Here is a 17,998-nt window from a genome sequence, read left to right on the forward strand (position 1 = left end):
GAATGTCAGATAGAATTTTGTCCTTGGTAGTCTACAAATGTGATTGATTTCTTAAGAAGTATATTAATTAGGCATAGCCACAAATAAAAACTTCGATATAAGAATATTCTAGTATCTGCCTTCTGAGTGAATTTACTCTAGAACCTGGCAAACTCGAATTATTGTTGTGTCAACTTGATATGGTCTGCCTATCTTTGTTGTTGGATTTCTTTCATTTAGATAGGAAGAAAAGGAAGAAAGATGTGGTTAAAATTCAATTACACCGATTTTCTGACGATCGTGAAATACTTTCAGTGGAAGATTTCAATTAAGTCAGGGTAATATAAAGACACGTCTTGTTCAATATTTCATCTAAATATTAAGCAGATCTGCTAATTTAGTGAGCAAAGCAAACTGTTTTTTAATACTCGTATCATACTGAGTTAACATTTCAGTAGTCATGTTGTTGATAGGACGATACTGGACACAGACTTTTCGCACAAATCTTTCCTCAGTCAAAGTTTGATCGTAAATGATTAATATTTGAGGCATTTTAATTCCATTGTTATTTAATAATGAATTGACATCAATCGCTAAAGTTACCATCATTTATGGATGTTTCAATATACACACAGATAGGTATAATACTTCGAACTTCTTGTAAACACCTAATATGGTTGGAATAAAATCTGAAAAGTAGATCCCTCGGAAGCACCGAGAGCAAGGCAAACAGTGAAAATTGCAGACTCGGTTTGATTGAGTCTGTTCATGAGCAGTAATGGAAAATGCAACACTGCCCACGCCCCCTAGCACCGGCTTAAGCAGTATTCAATCTTCAAATCTAAATGAATTGAAATCAATGATCCCGAAGGACCAGAAAATATAACAACACAGAGATGAAGACATGCATTCGTAACGATTTTAATCTTAGATATAACTTTCGGGGAGGGGAGAGGTCGAAAAGTGAAATAATATTCTAGGAGGTCGGACGTAAACTTGCACCAAGGAAGGTTCACGCAAAAGAAAATTATTTTTGTGGAAACAATATGGTTGAAATTGAGCTTAAAATTCCAGAACATTGAAACTGTATTGATTTTGTACACTTAATTACTTACTTTCCTTTATTGAAGGTCAGGGCGCAGGTCATCATCTTAGCCGCAAGAATAAGAATGTAATAGATGTTACCTGCAACTTAGATTCTACAAATTGAGATTCAGATTCACACTTTTTGACCGTTAAAACATTTACAAATTGATATGTGCACTCTACGGATGACTTCACACAACTCTGGATGATTTCTGATGACGCACACGTAACATCTTTTGTCGTGTTTTATTTTTTAGTTGGTTCGAAGGAAATGTTTAAGTAGAAATACTTTAGTTTGAACATAAGTCGTTACAAAGTTTGTCTCAAAAGCAAAAAAAAGATGAGTGAAATAAGCATAAATCAATAATTTGTAACTATCCTTGAATGTAAATGACAGTACTGGATGTTCAGATCAAAGTTTTTTTCCACAATGTAGAATTTGATTAAAAACCCTGATTTTTCGAAACCTCACAATATACTTAGAAAATTAAATTCAACGCATAAAAAAGATAGCTTCGTGCGCGTGGTTTTTGTCGAGCCCGCTTGCGGAAGCGAAGACAAAGTTGTCCAAATGGCTGTTCGGTATATGTGCGTGCGTCCGTCTGGATTTGTTTGTCCGGACCATAACTTTGACTTGCATGGAGCAATTTCGTTTATATTTGGCTTGAATGTTAATCTCAGTAAAACGGAGTGTCATGCGCAAACCGCAGGTTCCTATCTCAAAGGTAAAGGTCGCACTTGTAGGTCAAAGGTTAAATTCAATAATGACTTTGTCCGGAGCATTTCTTCTTCATGCATGGAAGGATTTTGATGTAACTTGACACAAATGTTCACAACCATATGATGGAGTGTCATGCGCAAGAACCAGGACCCCTAGGTTTAAGGTCAAGGTCACATTTAGAGGTCAAAGGTCAGATACAAGAATGACTTTGTCCGGAGCATTTCTTGTTCATGCATGGAGGGATTTTGATGTAACTTGGCACAATTGTTCACCATCATGAGACGGAGTGTCATGTGCAAGAACCTAGAATTACTTACCTTTGTTGTAACTATAAATAGCTTATATTGTAACATTTTTTATTACTGGTCGTAGGGAAAAATCAAGACCAATTTTCTGTAGTACAATATGCATGTTACATCCAATTTTGAGGTGTATTTTGACCTATCTCTACTGGTAAGGATTTTTGTATGGCCTTAGATTCTTTTAAAGATTTACTTCCCTTTGTTGTTACTATAAATAACTTATATTGTAACTTTTGCAATCATTTTTTATTTGGCATAAATGTTTGCCTCAGTGAGACAGGGTGTCAGGTGCAACTCCCAGTCCTTTTGACAGCTGGCGGGCTCGACAAGTTGCCCGTGGGCATCTAGTTTTGCTAGACTGATTTGAAAAATTGGGACCTCAGGCAAGTTTTCATAATGGGAGTATATGAGGAAATCACAATATTAATAACATTTCCGCGAACATAGTTTTTTCTACAATGTAGTTTTTAATGAAACTTCTCACAGTAGTAAATGAACATATGGCCTACAATATGGTTAAATAAAATGCATAGATCCTTGTGCTTGTTTTTGAGATATCTGCCAATGATTTAAAGTGATTCACACATTTAAGATGATTTTAAGCCATTATTTTGACACATGTTTTAAAACCATTTTTAACTTTAGAAAGATAGTACCGTTGTCATTGTAATAAATTTACTCACAGGTTGCCATTAATTCATAAAGTGATTTTTATTTCCGTACGCCGAATCCAGGCTTTATTCTACGTTATCCGGATAGATGACCTTACGTCATCTCTTCCGGTTTATCAAACGTGCAAAACTACATTAAGGCGTTTTAACGCATTATGAAATTATGTTCAGTAAAAGTTTAAAATGTTTATATCTTTGAACATGAGCAAGTATTTAAACATATAGATTAGATAAAACAAAATTGATCACAAAGTTATGAAACGATATAGACCACTTAACGGAACACATTTGGCTTTACTAATCTGTTACTAACAAGGGCTACGGCTAGGAGTAACTCTATACACCCGATCACCCGACCGCTTTTCTAAATTTTTAATTGCTATTTTCTGCTTGCAGGAACCGTGTCAGAGTATTGCTCTGTCACTGAACATGTAAGGGCACATAATACAATTAATGCGTGTCTTGGACGGTGCCCCACAGTGTTTTTTGATACTCGTGTATATGTTAGTTGTGTGTGTGTGTTTGTATTTTGCACGTGGATGTCTGCGCTGCTGTGGTTTACGTTGTAGTGTTACTGCGTTTAAGGAATGGCTTTCCCTTTTTGAATATTCATCATTGCTCCACTCCCCATTCCCCACCCCTCCCCCTCCCAACACCCGACTCTTTTATCTACCCCTTACCCCTTCCCCCTTTTTTCTATATTTTGCATATAATTAAAATGTACTTGTTGGATTTTCGGAGCAACCCGTCTACAATATTTTTCCGTTACAGCATCTTTTTATTGTGGGCCTACTTTGCGATGCATGGATCTATGGCTGTGTTTGGGGTGCTTTGTGCTTCCGGGAAATCTACCCTTACCTTTTATCTCTAAAGGTTACTGCTAAGAACCGTTTAAAGAAGAAGTGTTCCTTATAGTTATGCTACATAAATGTCGGTATTATTATACTTCCTGTCCAACTAGCTCCGATGAGTTCTTTTCAAATAATGACAGAAATAGAGACTCTCTTTAAAAAATGCCAGATTTCTTTTAGTTGAATCAATGGTAGTTGATATTAGATTATGATTAATATCCCTTCCGTCTGTACTCATCCTTGCCACTAGCCGTTACAGCTTCTCACAGAATATTTACATCTGAAACGAGGCTTCGTTGGATACATTTTTAAACAAATTCTGTATTCTGTATTCCTTGGTCTGGTATTTATTTGTCTTATCTCTATCGTGTCTGATGGTTAGGTCAGCTTTTTACAGTATATCTTAATTACGTGTAATTCGAAGTTAGCCAGTTTTAACATGTATTCATAGAAGTGATGTATTTTGGTTGACCTGATCTCGGTTTCTGTTCCAAGGTCAGCGGTAAGGTCAGTCTCAACCTATATATTTTAACTAGACGTGATTAAAAGTTTGGTTGTTTTAAATACATGACGGTTATTTTATTATTTATTATTTTATCATTTTATTGTGTATACTGTTCTAGGTCTCTGCTCGTAGGCATAAATGGCGCTTCTAAACCACATAACTTATGTTTATGTAGTGATATGCTGACACCAGTGTCAAGCTGTTACCAGGGTCTGCAAAACGTTAAATCTAAACAAAACTAAGTAAATGTTATAATAATTACTGAAAATGAAATAATGTGAATTATTTGAGTATTATTACTGTCTAACTGTAGTTTTAGGACATTTATCGCAATTCTGTGATATTATTCCCTAACGGAGGGAATATTGAATAAATTGCAGTAATATTTTAGAATTACTGAATACGAATGTTTCAAACTATTTATTATTATTCGTTGGAAATCTCAGCTACACATAACATCTAATACTTTTAACAATTTAATCATAAAATATTATTTTCCCTTTAAAAAGTATCACCCTTTTATGGAGTTCTGCTGAAGCCGGTACTAGGGAGCATAAGGGTTGTTGCAAATTTCAATATCTCATAACTGTTCGATGCATTTACTTTAGAATCATCAGAAGTCCCGAGCAATCCCTGATCATTGCCAACACTTGGCAACACTTGTCGGTCTGTGTTTACGTATCATGTGTAAAATGGGGTTACTATCGCTGATTTTGCATGTATTTGTGCACTGAAATGCTGTCGCCTTCGACTTAGAATCAATTTGTAAGGCAATTTATCGGGCATCATGTCATGCGTTATACGGTGGCTTAGATATGGCGAAAATAATGCATATGCTTTGTGACTCCTCTGTAGTATTATGTGTGATAAAACGGTGTGTGGTTGTCGTATTAATAACATTAATCTGATTTCAGGCGTTTACAACAAAGTAAATACCATTTGAAAAAAAGGCTGTTATAATTCTTTATTAGCATGCAGTAGCAGTCAAAAACAATGTAGCCGGTTTGTAATTGATAAGATTTTGATATGATTTCCTCTAGAGAATGCACGTAAACACGTACACCTGAACATTTCTTATAACTTGTCAAACAAAACTAAGAAATACATAAAACATGTATATTTGAAAACAGTACAAACCCTATACCTTCATTCAAAATTGAAATCAACATTTGTTGGAAAAAAAGAGTTTTAGTCTTCATAGTGACATCACTATCATATTTTTAATAGCACATTTTCTTTTTCCAAGTCAATTTAAATCTTCATTAAGTTCTAATTTCATATTTGCTGTTGAAATATTATAGTTCATGTTGGACCGTGTCAAGTTTACCAACCTGTTTTATGCTGTGGCGGTAACGCGGTTCGTCAGAAGGCCGGATTTGTCTTTTTGTTGTGGGCCTACTTTGCGATGCATGGCTCTATCGCTGTGTTTGGTGTGCTCTATGCTTCCGGGAAATCTCCCACATCTTTTTAGGTGTCCGCCATGCAAACGCGGGTTATTAACCCGACTTTGGCTACTAGTAAATGGCGATCTGTTTCACCTTCTTCTAAAATTAATTTTACTCTTTTTAGATACTAGAAAGAATGCAAAAAAAGGTTTTTTCAGGAACATAAGATAAAGATATCACAGTGTTTTTATTAGGTGGTGCCAGCCTCTCGCTACAGGTTCAATGTTTTCTCCAATTATATATCTAATACGTCAAAAATATAAAATTATGGTAAAGCAACACACATTTGAAATGTTCTAAACGCGTCTCTGTGCATTTCCTTTCAATATTGCACCTGCAAACGAGTGGATTTTATATTGATTTGAAACATTACACCGAAAGGCTTTTATGCTTTAATTTTGATAACCGAATTATTACATGCATTTTGTTTAATATATTTATGCTGAATTTGTTTACTTAATATTACCTGTCCAGGAACATATTAAAAAAACAATGCATAAATATTAATTATAAAATGTTGTAGAATATGATTGTGTGTCTAGTCTTCGGGTGATATATTTTGAACATAAGATTGTATGTTCATCAACGACAAATTATATAATCAAATACCAAGCGATTTCGACATGCGTCATTAGGAGAAACTAGTGTAGAAAATGACTGGCACCTAATTTTTAAAATGGATGATAAGCATTTAATAAATTTGATCTTTCTTATCATTACAGTCTAAATTAACTACTAACAGGTATTTGATTACATATGTGTTTATAAATTTTGTTAACGTAAGGCAATGAATTTTGGTGTCTTTTATTCAGGAAATGCTGGAAAATGGCCTGTTTTCGGAATATATAAATTTCTTTTTTAATCGAACTCTTTGTAAAGTATAAACTGTTACAATTAAGAATTACGTCTTAACTACTTAAGTAAAAGGCCATGACCTTGTTGGAAAGGAAGTATCTACTAATCGCTTGGTGTATCAATATTTGTCAAAACTTTTCACAGATATATCCCTTGACATGTAAATATTTCCAAAGAAGAGACTAATTGTTACAGTGTTTCTATATCAAATCGCTGCATGGTAAAAATGTAGGCCATCAATGAACGAGTGAAAATGCGTCATCATGTATACAATCATTCATACAGAACATCCAATATTTGCATGCGGTACATGCCTTAGTATATCGCAAAAGATATTAACTAAGGATTATAATTCTTTAAAAAGGTTTGTTTTAACGAAACATGTATCTGAGACCTTTTCTGAATGTTCCAATTAAAACAGATTTTGCTAAGTCCAGAATTGGGTGAGCATAAAACATATATAAATCAAACTGAAAGTCCAAGCAAAAGTTAAAGTCAGCTGTTGCTTCTATTTTGATCGATTGCTCCATATCAGTGTACAAAATGACGAAGTTTTGAATAGAGTCAGCATCGCTAAAATTGAATAGTCGTCGGTGTTTATGATGCACAGTTTTTACCACAGACCATATAATCAAAGAGAAACATATTGTCGAAGCTCGGATTACTTGGTCTTTTTCATAAGAATAACTGTAGTTCCTTTCTCCTGACTGTGGTTGCTTCTTGTGATTTGTGACATTTGGAAATGTGTAAATGGCTTGAATCACTTAGAACTATCGAATTCTGTCTGTATGTCGGTGTTATAGAAAAGCTGCCAAATTGATATCAATCAGTCGCCGAAATACTGCAAAAGTTTTAACAATGATATCACGTTCACACAGGTTCACAAGAATGCAATATGACATTCACACAGATATGCACCGTCTTGATGGCGAAGCGTCTTTTACTGCAAAGAGTTAAATGAGAAAACATATAAGTTAGTGTGCAGGAGTTACTGAAAATTATTCGAGGTTTATGTCGATGTTAGAAATAAATGTGATTTGCAGGTATATAGATAACAATGAGCTAATAAAGAATTAACCTATTGATATATTTCAGAAACCACGAAAAATATTAATATTACCATTTACCCCGAATGTGATGCAGTTACTCGAATAAATTTCTGTCTTAGAGACATTCTACAATTTCATTTCTTTCCATGTAAGGAGTAGTTAGAATTCACATACGACTTTGAAAATCTAAAGAATTAATGCTATGTAAGTCAGCTTGCCTTTATTATACTGATGTGTAAAAATCTAACAGAAATGTAAGATAAAACATAAACAGCTTCTATTAAATTCAGGCAGTCCTTCGTCACAATGTTTTACAATCGGTCACCCGTATAATTCTTGAAAAGTGATAGACACGTTATAACGGAATGCTTTATTTCAGCAACTTTCAAGACAAATGTCCGATATTTTGATAAATTGCAAAGACATCGGGAAAATTATATTTACCTGCGATACTTAAGAAATGATTTACCAAACTATGAAAAAGATTTCCATGTTTAATTTTACATTTGGTTCATAATTATACATAATACAAATAGACATCTATGTCATTATCGTCGTTAGCTTTTGAAATATTCGAAAACGATGATTATTTTCTCTAAATCGTAAATACTACACCCCTTTATTGAACATATGTGAATACTGGTAAACCTGTTCAAGTAATGGTAGTTTTATATGACTTTCGTACAATTGGGAACAGAAAACGTTCTAAATTAAAAACAGAGTGGTTTAGAACTAGAAATGTTTTGTGGTAAAACTATCAGCTGAAAATGATTTTATTAAATCATTGTGTTAAAATGCTTTTTGTGTCACAATGCATAAGTTTTTAATACATTAATTTTGTAAACAACTTCTTACAAAGATTTTTTAAATAACTCCCTAGATCCAGTATATTGATTGTTTTAAGCCATTACAGATTGTCAGTAAAATATTTAAGAAAATCTTTTTCCAACCAATATTACATAGAACTTTAAAAAATGCACAAATTTATGGACACTTCTATCGTTAAACAATAGCAGAATTTGTTGCATTTGTAAGTAACCAAAGGTTGGATTAAAGCGACAGGTCAATCCCGAAACCATTCTTTTTAACACTTACGCGAATCGTTAATGTGTCCACTCAGAACGTTGAAATATATTGCTCAATAGATATACAAGATAATCACGGTGATTTACAATTTTCATTTAATAGCCTAAACAAGACTTGCCTAATGAAACAATATCTGTAGACAATACAATGCTTCCAACTTTACTAAAGACTGAAATTATTTCGCTCCGTGTAAAAAGATGGCATTATTTGGAACATGTTATCGAAAGACTAAGGAATTGTGAGTCATATTTGGTAATATAGGAAAATGTCTTTTGGATATTACAAAATAACTCACCGCTTCTCTCTTTCCAAGTTGACCCCGGAATCCCATGGGGCCTCCACGTTTCCCAAGTTGACCTCTAAATCCCATGGGTGCCCTCCTTTCTGGTGACAAGACAAATACAGGATCTCGTTTACCTAATGTTCCAAAAAAACCCATAGGTGCACGTTTTCCAAGTTGACCTATGAATCCAAGTGGCGCGCGTTTTCCAAGTTGACCTCTGAACCCCATAGGTGCTCGTTTGCCAAGCTGACCCCTAAATCCCATTGGAGCACGTTTTCCTAACTGACCTCTGAATCCCATTGGTGCCCGTTTTCCTAATGTACCGACAAAGCCAAGAGGTATTCTTTTGTCGTAATCATCAGCATAAGCTTTCCTTTTTCCAAGTCGTCCACTAAACCCCATCGGAGCTCTAAATCTTTTCCCTAATGTACCAAATAAGGAATATGTGTCTACGCTTTGCTTTTCTTCGCCATCATCTAAAGTTTCCGTGTTTCCATTATAATAATCTGGTTTCTCATTTTCATCTAATTCTTCTAGAACGAGATAAGGCGGTTCATTCTTATCTACATTATCTAAGTCCATATCATCAGCCGTTTCCAGAGCACGTTTACTTTCATTTTCACCATAAATGTCATATATCCGACTTGCAAGATCTTTTAAACTTCTCTCTTCGTTTTTCTCACCGGCTAGTTCTTGTAACATGTCAATATCATGAGCGTCTCGTTTTGAAAGCGTTTTGAGTTCATTTTCGGACCGGTCTGTCAATTCTCCATTAATTGAAATTGCTTCAGCTGCTAGCCATAGCAAAGAATATAAAACGAGATTTATAGTTTGACATCGCTTCCTCATTGTGTTATTATCACTTGATATGTTCTGAAAAATAAAAATAAAAAGTAGAATTAAAGAACTGTTTTAGTTATATTCCTGTCTTATGCACTTATACTGCATTGTATTGTTTTACACTGTTCAATATTACTTGCAGTCTGTGACGAAGGTGCGTAGCCAAAACAATTCGAAATGTCTGTGAATTGTATAAACATATACATGTGTGTCGATACAGGTCCAAAATTTAAATATTGTGACAACTGTGTTACTAAACCATCCCTGCATGTATCTGTAAAGGACAGTGTGTATAGTACATGCACCATAAGCTTGGTATTTATTTACACGTAGTTGTTAAATGTAAAATGATTAGCTTCCTGACATGCATATTATTAAGTGGGTATACGGAAAAGTGGATATTACAAAAACTTAAAACCAACATTATTACTATTATTACTATTCTAACTACAGACTTATAGGCTGTTCAAGCACTTTTACATTAATATAGAGTTCGAAATTGCCGTATACAATATATAAGAGTCACTCGTCTTCGTATGCATCAATGAAATAACGTACAATCAAGGAAAACTTCTGGTTCTGAGGTTAAGAAAATAAGGTTTGTACTCAACCTTATTCATCTTTGCCTGTTCCAAGACGTTCTGTACAATTTGACTTTACAGGAGTTTCCACTTTTTCTATTTCATAGGGGTGGGGCGAATTGACATAAATAAGCTGCAACGCCTTTCAAACCTTTACTATTAGCGTTCATTTTGACAGATGTTTTGATAACTGTAAGTTCTTTATTTTTGTAGAACTTTCACTTCTGAAAAGCCTATAGTATGAGCTACCTCGACAATTGTCTTCTGTAACACTATACCCCTAACGGCAGCAAAGTTTCTCTGTCTTGAAGACCTTTTTCACACCGTTGAAATTAAATTCACCAAACGAAAAATAGTCTTAACGTCACTATGAAACTACCACGGATTGGACATAATACAGAAAATATCTGTCTTGGAGATACCCGCAAATACCCCAGGCTTTGGTTTCTATTTTGTCCTTACGTTTCATTATAAACATTGTCACTATATATGAGTGAGTATAATTCATCAATGTTAACTGGATTAAATAAATAATTCACAGGTACGTGAGTAAAAGTATATGAGGCTCCCGTGTCGTTATGTACCAAGATTTTATGGAAGGCAATTACTTAAGGAATTTATTTAATCAATATCGTTAAGCGTTTGTATTTATGAAATCATTGAATTCCTTGGGTATGAAATTCTATTTGTCAAAAACAGGTATTTCGTGGGGAGAAGGTGTAAAATAGAACAGCTATACAAATAAAGAATATGTATAATCACATCGTTAGGAAAATGCTACTTCCAATACTGCCCACGAACGTTCATATTTAATGTAATAAAGGGTAAAATCTAAATATCACTTAAAGACAATGGCATGGTTTTAAACTTTATGACAAATCCAGTCATGAACAAAACAAAACATGTATTGCAGATATCACTAAGCTTACTCGTCTTATGTTAATCATCACTTTGTAAAACGTGTATACGTTTCTATGATGTGATATGAACAATGTGCTTACAACTGAAATCGCAAATACATTTTATAGAATTATCTTTACAGTATTTTGTTGTGTATGCACTTTGTTTTTGTTTCATATTCAGTTTTGCTTAAAATGGTGTTTGTGTGGTATAATGAACGCGACATTTGCCCTTCAGCAGAAAAAGGCTTTACAATACTGAGAAAAATGACAGCGACCACAATAAAAAAAAAAGTGATTTGTAATATTACCACTTTATTTGCCTCGGTTCTTTTCTCTTTTTATAGCTGTTGGCTTTATTTTTTTGTCAATGTATTATGACTCCTTTGGATACATACGCTCTTTGAAAAGAAATACAGACGATTGGTACAGATGAACGAGGATGGATGAAGATAGTCGCTACAAACTGCGGTGTTTTTGTCTTTTAACCAATTATGTGCTACGGACTATCTTTTAATTTAACAGGTTTCGATTAAAATAAAATAAAAATGGTCATGTGTTACTGGGACACAAATACAGTTTTTGAACCGGCACACTAGGGCTTGGCGATTATCACATGACTATACTATTAATTTAAAAGAGAGAAAAAAACATTCTGTTTGTACTGTTTGTACATAAATTACCGTCTTACTTTTATTCTGATTTGACAATATAATACTAGGCAAAATTACGAGATTAGATTACGCTTGACAGATTCAATCTCTATTATTTCCAGTACCACCTCCACGATACTTGGATTTCCTGTAGATATAATCTGGAACATATCAGTAAGTGTTCTCACAAAACATTTTATCATTATCCCCGCAACATGTCAACTCGTGTACACATCAAAACTTCACAATGAGATGATGTTTCATCAATAACATTTTCAGATACTGATACAATCACAATGCCAACAAAGTCTGCTGACAGAAAACGGGCATGGCATCTCTAAGAATGATTATGATTAATTAAGCTGATGACGTTTTGTTTGCGCTAGAAGTCATGCCATAATCGAAACAAACAAATTTAAAGAGTTTAATTATATTTGAATAATGGCATAGATGACAAATTGTATTAATCGCTAGACAATTAAATTTAAATAATACTATTAGTATGAAGTCCTTCAAATACATTCTACATAAATGTTAAAGTCATGATATTGTTGAAAATGTTGGATTTCTTTCCCAAAAGTGCTTTGATTTTAATATTTGTGTTAAATACAGACATGAAAGGATGTAAAGACTCGTATCTTTTTTCTTTTTTTTTCCAGTATATTTTGATGTTTTGTCATAAAACACGAATTTCGGGCTTTGATTTGTAAATAGTAATACATAATTTTAAAGCTTCAAAACTTTAACAAAGACATGTTTTCTACCAAGACATTCATCTATCGAACAAAAAAAATATGAATATAGTAAATGTGTTTTATAACTAATAGAATTAGAACAGGAAATACTCGAGACCTGGACACCTAAATTTTGGCTTTACTTATATCTTTAAGATATTTAACGATAAATAATTACAATATTCAGGTCAAAACTGATACATCGTAAATTCACATTCTGGCGTGCGTGACAAGCCTTATAAAATCATTATCATAAACTGTGATAAATTAAAGATGAAAATTGAAATTGAGATCATGTCAAATAAATAAGTAAATTGACAAAAGAAGTCCATTTCAAGTATTCATGAGAATCACAATGATAACGAAAAACTCAACTGAAATAGCTGGAATTGGAACACATGTATTAAAAGCTTGTAGTGATCACTTAAAATAGTATTGCTTCAATAATAAAAAAAACATATTCATAAGAAAAAAAAATGTTTCAATGATTCAAATGTGCAAATATTATATGACTAGCACAATTCAAAAACGCACATCGTAAGCTTAAATGAAAGAAATATAACACCTATATCTTATATAGTTTTGATTATGGGAAAATTATTTGGAGTAACTGCAAAAGAAAAATATGAACAATTGAATAAATATTGCAGAAAAGAGCTGTAAATATTATACATGTATTTCGAAAATCTGTCATACACAATCTTCCAAATTAATTTTATAATTGAACTGAATAATGTTTAAAAGCAGATGTTATAATCCTGTAGCATTAATGGTTTTTGAATATATTAAAGAGTTGACTCCTTGTTATATTTCGATTGTCCTAGCGTTTTCAAGCAATAAATAATATACCAATAGATCAGCTTCAGACAATGAAAATAACAACCGCCTTGATAGCCTAGTGGTAGAGCGCCCCGTCATGGCTTCGCTCCCAGGCTGCGTCGTTCCGAAGACACGCTTCCATTCATTCTAGTGGTAGTTGAAATAGGGACTAAAGCAATATAACTACAACATATATAGGTACTTTATAACTTCTGAAATTTGATTAGGCAGTAAAATAATAAAATATTATGCCAGTATTAGACATTTTCGGAAGATTTATGATGGTCTTGCATATATCTCATGCATAATAAATGTGTAAATTTGTCGAAACTGGTCGTCCTCAAATATAGAGCACATTTTGTGGTTTAAATAAGATGGTAATGCATAGTGTTTTCCCACGACTGCTCTTAACATGTTATGTAATAAAGAACATTTTTGATGCTTGATGACAAAACAGTAATGAGTAAGTTTGTGAAATTATCATTTTGTATAAATATGTGATTTATACAATTTAATAAATAAACATGAAACTGGTATTTATGTGTCAAACCTTGTCAGTTAAACTTTGTTCTCTGCATCACTGAATACTAATTACCAAACTTTATTGTAATCTTATGCAGTTAGGCCGAATATAGTCTAAAGTGTAGCATAGACTTCTGAAATAAATGCCTTTGTTCAAAAATATTGAAACGCACCTTATACATAAATACGAGCAAATGATAAGCTAAACGAGTAATATTTCTTTCCGTATTTAATAAATCAGATCATTTAGTCACTTGATATAAAAAAATATCCCATTAAAATGGACATATAAAAATGAGGAGCGATGAAAATGAATAGTTTCAGTCTAGTTATGAATATTTTAGTGGCCCTGTCATATATTTTATAGTTACCGTAACCGACATTGATTAGATTCATTTCAAAATGTCATTGTCAAATCAATAATATATATTACTTTTACTGGAATAGGATTAAATTACCATTAATGTTGTATAACCATATTTAGACGCTGATAAATGATTTGCCTTTTTAGCCTAATGGTTAAAACTACGGCCCAGAAATTTTACTTGCAAACCAAATTAGAACCACTTTGATTTTACTATTTCTATCATTCTCTTTTTAATCCTTAAACGTTAAACGTTAAAAAGGGTAATTGTACACATTTATCGAAAAACATCTTTATACATGGTTAAATACAACCCAGGATTGTCAGTAGCTTAAATCTACTGAGCCTTGTGACTGGCTTGCAGCGCTCACACATTCGTTTCAAGATAAATTCTGGGTTATATCTATAAAACACTTAAGTACAGTTATGCCATCAGCATAAGGGACTCCTACCGTTGTGATACCTATTACGAATATATAAATGATATTTTTTCTTGAAGATGTAAAAGAGCAGCGTAAACGTGTGAAGCATTCATGGTGTTCTAATTAATACATATAGTTATTCTTTTCTAATATAGGTGCTTCGGTTTTACAAAATGACACAATGTTGGTCAATGGCGACTTTCCAGGAGTTACGATGGAGGGAGAAACAATGTGCACATTCGCACATTATTTCTAACATGGGTGGAGAACTTTCTTGGAGCACTGACCTTCCTAAATCTGATGGGTGGTTTCCTCACACGAAATAATTATACACAGCTGCAAGGTGCATGTAATTAGAAATTTAACCACTTGAAAACGGAGTCTGCTCTGCCCCAACCCCTCCATCGAATACAATTATAGAATATTTAAATGCCCGCAAATCAACAACACTACCAAAAGCATGTATATAAGGCATTTATTTTTTTTTTTTTATTTCTCGTTTTTTTAAACACGACATTACCCATAATTTTGCATATTACTTAAAGATGTGGTAAATAGAAACATAATTTTAAGAGTACGAGCACATGAAGAGTACGAATGAGTATGAACGTAGTGACGAGCTTTCAAGATTTATATGAATTCCGCGAGAAATTAGATAAAACATACCGACTGATACTAAGCAAAATTATTAACTTGATTCTATAGAAACAATGGCAAAAGTTACACCTTTGATACCTTTATACGTCCCTGGCAAAGCATGTCAAAAATAAAAATCGTGTATTAACAGCACATGAATTGCCTTGATTGCACACGATTTTTCAAGCGAATCCAGAATCCAGTGAAAAGAATGCATTTAAGCAAGAATGCATTTAATTCAATGCCGTCATTGAAAGCAGGCGGAATTGTAAACTAGGTGTTAGTTCATATACGGTCATATAAGATATTCAATTTACTGATAAAATTAATCAAATGATTTTATAAGATCTTTTAAATTACAAAATCTATTGCTGAAGTATTTGCCACCATTTTGATGATACATTTGTTTGTATATTAGGATGAGAATATTTCTTTAAAAGTTTGCATTGAAATCAAACAAATGTTAGAAACAATGCACTGGGGTCCTGAAGACGTAAACATTAACAAATCAATTATTCATCTGAATGATATTTAAAATGTGTCGTTTCTCTCAACTGTCGTAAATTTATAGATTGTTGCAAAGCAATTAAGGGAACATTTGCAGATATTTCTATTAAATAATGCATACGTTTATAAACCAGAGGCAATGTATTAGCAACATTCCTAGTCAAAACAATAAAGCATAATAAACTAGACCTGTATTAACGAACGATGATCCAAAAGCGCTAATAAACTAGACTAAAAAAATAAAACTGAAATTTGGAAAAACAATCTTGAACATTATCAGTGCCGTTTGCTAACACTAAAACTTTAGCTCTGAACAACAAGTCATGATCTCGTGTTCTTATCACTAGGCCCTATCTGCTGTATCTGGTGTATAATTTGAATCGACGAAAATTGTAGATGCAGATAGGAAGCATTAATACAATTGCAGTAAGATCTTTAGAATACAAAAAAAATCGATCTGCATAAACATAATTCTATAGATTAGAAAAAAACTGACTGTGTTTCATATACAACACTCGAGGTAGTAAAGAACGTTGGATTTGTTCTTTTAGTAGTTGGAAAATATTTTTCTATTCAAAGACAATTTATAAGCGGCTACAAATACAAGGGGGAAACATTTTCAAATAATTTCGGATATTTTCTCTTAAACTCAATAATTATAAGTAATGCGTGTTTACAAGTGGGTGTTGTGTAATAATCTATAGGGTAACATGACGGTGAAAAGCAATTTGATGTGATTTTTTCAACTTTATGACTCGTGTAGATTTCAACATACATTTAAGGTAAAACGAAATTTTGAGAAGAAAAAACTGATACAATTGTTCTTCTGTAATAACGTAATGCTAAAAATGTTTATGATAACCATTTTCTAAGTTACGGTTTCTTACTAAATTGTTTAAGGATGTGACTGTAAAATGTCTGTTTATATTCTTCCTATCGTACAAAGTCCTGCAACTTAAGATCATTGTGGTGATCAAGAGCTAAGGTTTATGCGCAAATAACTCGTTCCACTTCTGGTACTGCTTTGTAACTGACTGTTCATTGGTGATGCTGCAGTGTGTTCCCTCATGTATTTTTGTATCATTGCGTTTTTTATTTTCCATTTGACTCCGTCTATATAGCATACCGGTATGTAAATGTCTGTTGCCTACACATCTTTCCATACATTGCTGTATTATTTCGGACTGTAGAGGCTGTGTTCCTGGAATGCCGCTATTCGTATTTGATCCATTTGTTTAGCGACCGTAAAATGAGGCCCAGGGTATTGCTTTGATGTCCTCTGAGATTGCACAGACACAGTTTTTGCTTTTGTGGCCATAAAGTGTCCAAGCTGAACCGTCTGAACAAATTTAAAAGATGACTATACATTGATGCAACAAACCAACCAAATGTAGTGCGGATGTAGAAGTCAAGAAACGACTATTTCCTCTTTTAGCTTTCGTGGTTCCTTAAAGGAATCAAACTGAAACATTTAAATAAACTGAATAGAGGTCCATGCAAGGCGGCTTGTGATCAAGTCTGGTGTGATTCAGAGTAATAGTTGGAGAGAAGATGTTTAAGGAAATATGTTGACACGGACGAGGTGCGTAGGTCGATAAACGCCGTACAATTTACAAAAATCGATAGGTATGAAAGTGATTCTTCAATATTTGCACGTGCACGTGGACTGTAGCTATGAAAAAAAACGTGAACAAAAACTAAAATTCAAGAAATCGATAGATATGATGATTATCGTTGTAATGAAACGTATATTTGTAAGTCTCGATTAAACATTAATGAACTGGCTATCTGTAATATACCTAGTGTAACATATTTTCAACATGACCATTGTTCATTTTACCGTCTGTAACAACTATGTTCTCTATATACAGGAGTCAATTAAAACCAGTCAATTTTCTGTAGATAGTAACTTTTGTCTCTTAGATTACTCTGATGTGACTTGGTTTGTTTACTTTCTCTGTTTGCTTTGGCAGATTATTCTCATTGTATACCCATTAAGAAACACATTTATTCCCTATCTAATTAGTAAAATGAAAATGATTGCAGTAATTTCCGAAACTGTTCTTATCTCGTATTTTATGTTATATTTACGATGATAAACAGGTTTAAAAATTGAAGCATCATTTTAAACGACGTACAGGGATTGGTATACTTTTTGCCGATGTTCAGAAATTTGATTATGTCTGTG

At 33.3% G+C, this 17,998-nt stretch overlaps 1 protein-coding gene across 1 annotated transcript in view; it reads right to left on the reverse strand.

The window, feature by feature from the left end:
• Positions 1–5,940: 5,940 nt before the first annotated feature.
• LOC123536975 (buccalin-like) overlaps positions 5,941–17,998 on the reverse strand; it is a 38,952-nt gene continuing 26,894 nt past the window's right edge. Inside the window, exons 2-3 of the mRNA XM_045320502.2 lie at positions 8,846–9,706; positions 5,941–7,358 (exon numbers count right to left, since the gene is read on the reverse strand). Of these exons, the coding sequence (XP_045176437.1) occupies positions 7,356–7,358; positions 8,846–9,682 (840 nt within the window). The 5' untranslated portion in view covers positions 9,683–9,706 and the 3' untranslated portion in view covers positions 5,941–7,355. The remainder of the gene's footprint in view (positions 7,359–8,845; positions 9,707–17,998) is intronic.

Source organism: Mercenaria mercenaria, chromosome 17 (genome assembly GCF_021730395.1).
Source record: "Mercenaria mercenaria strain notata chromosome 17, MADL_Memer_1, whole genome shotgun sequence".
Taxonomy (NCBI): Eukaryota; Metazoa; Mollusca; class Bivalvia; order Venerida; family Veneridae; genus Mercenaria; species Mercenaria mercenaria.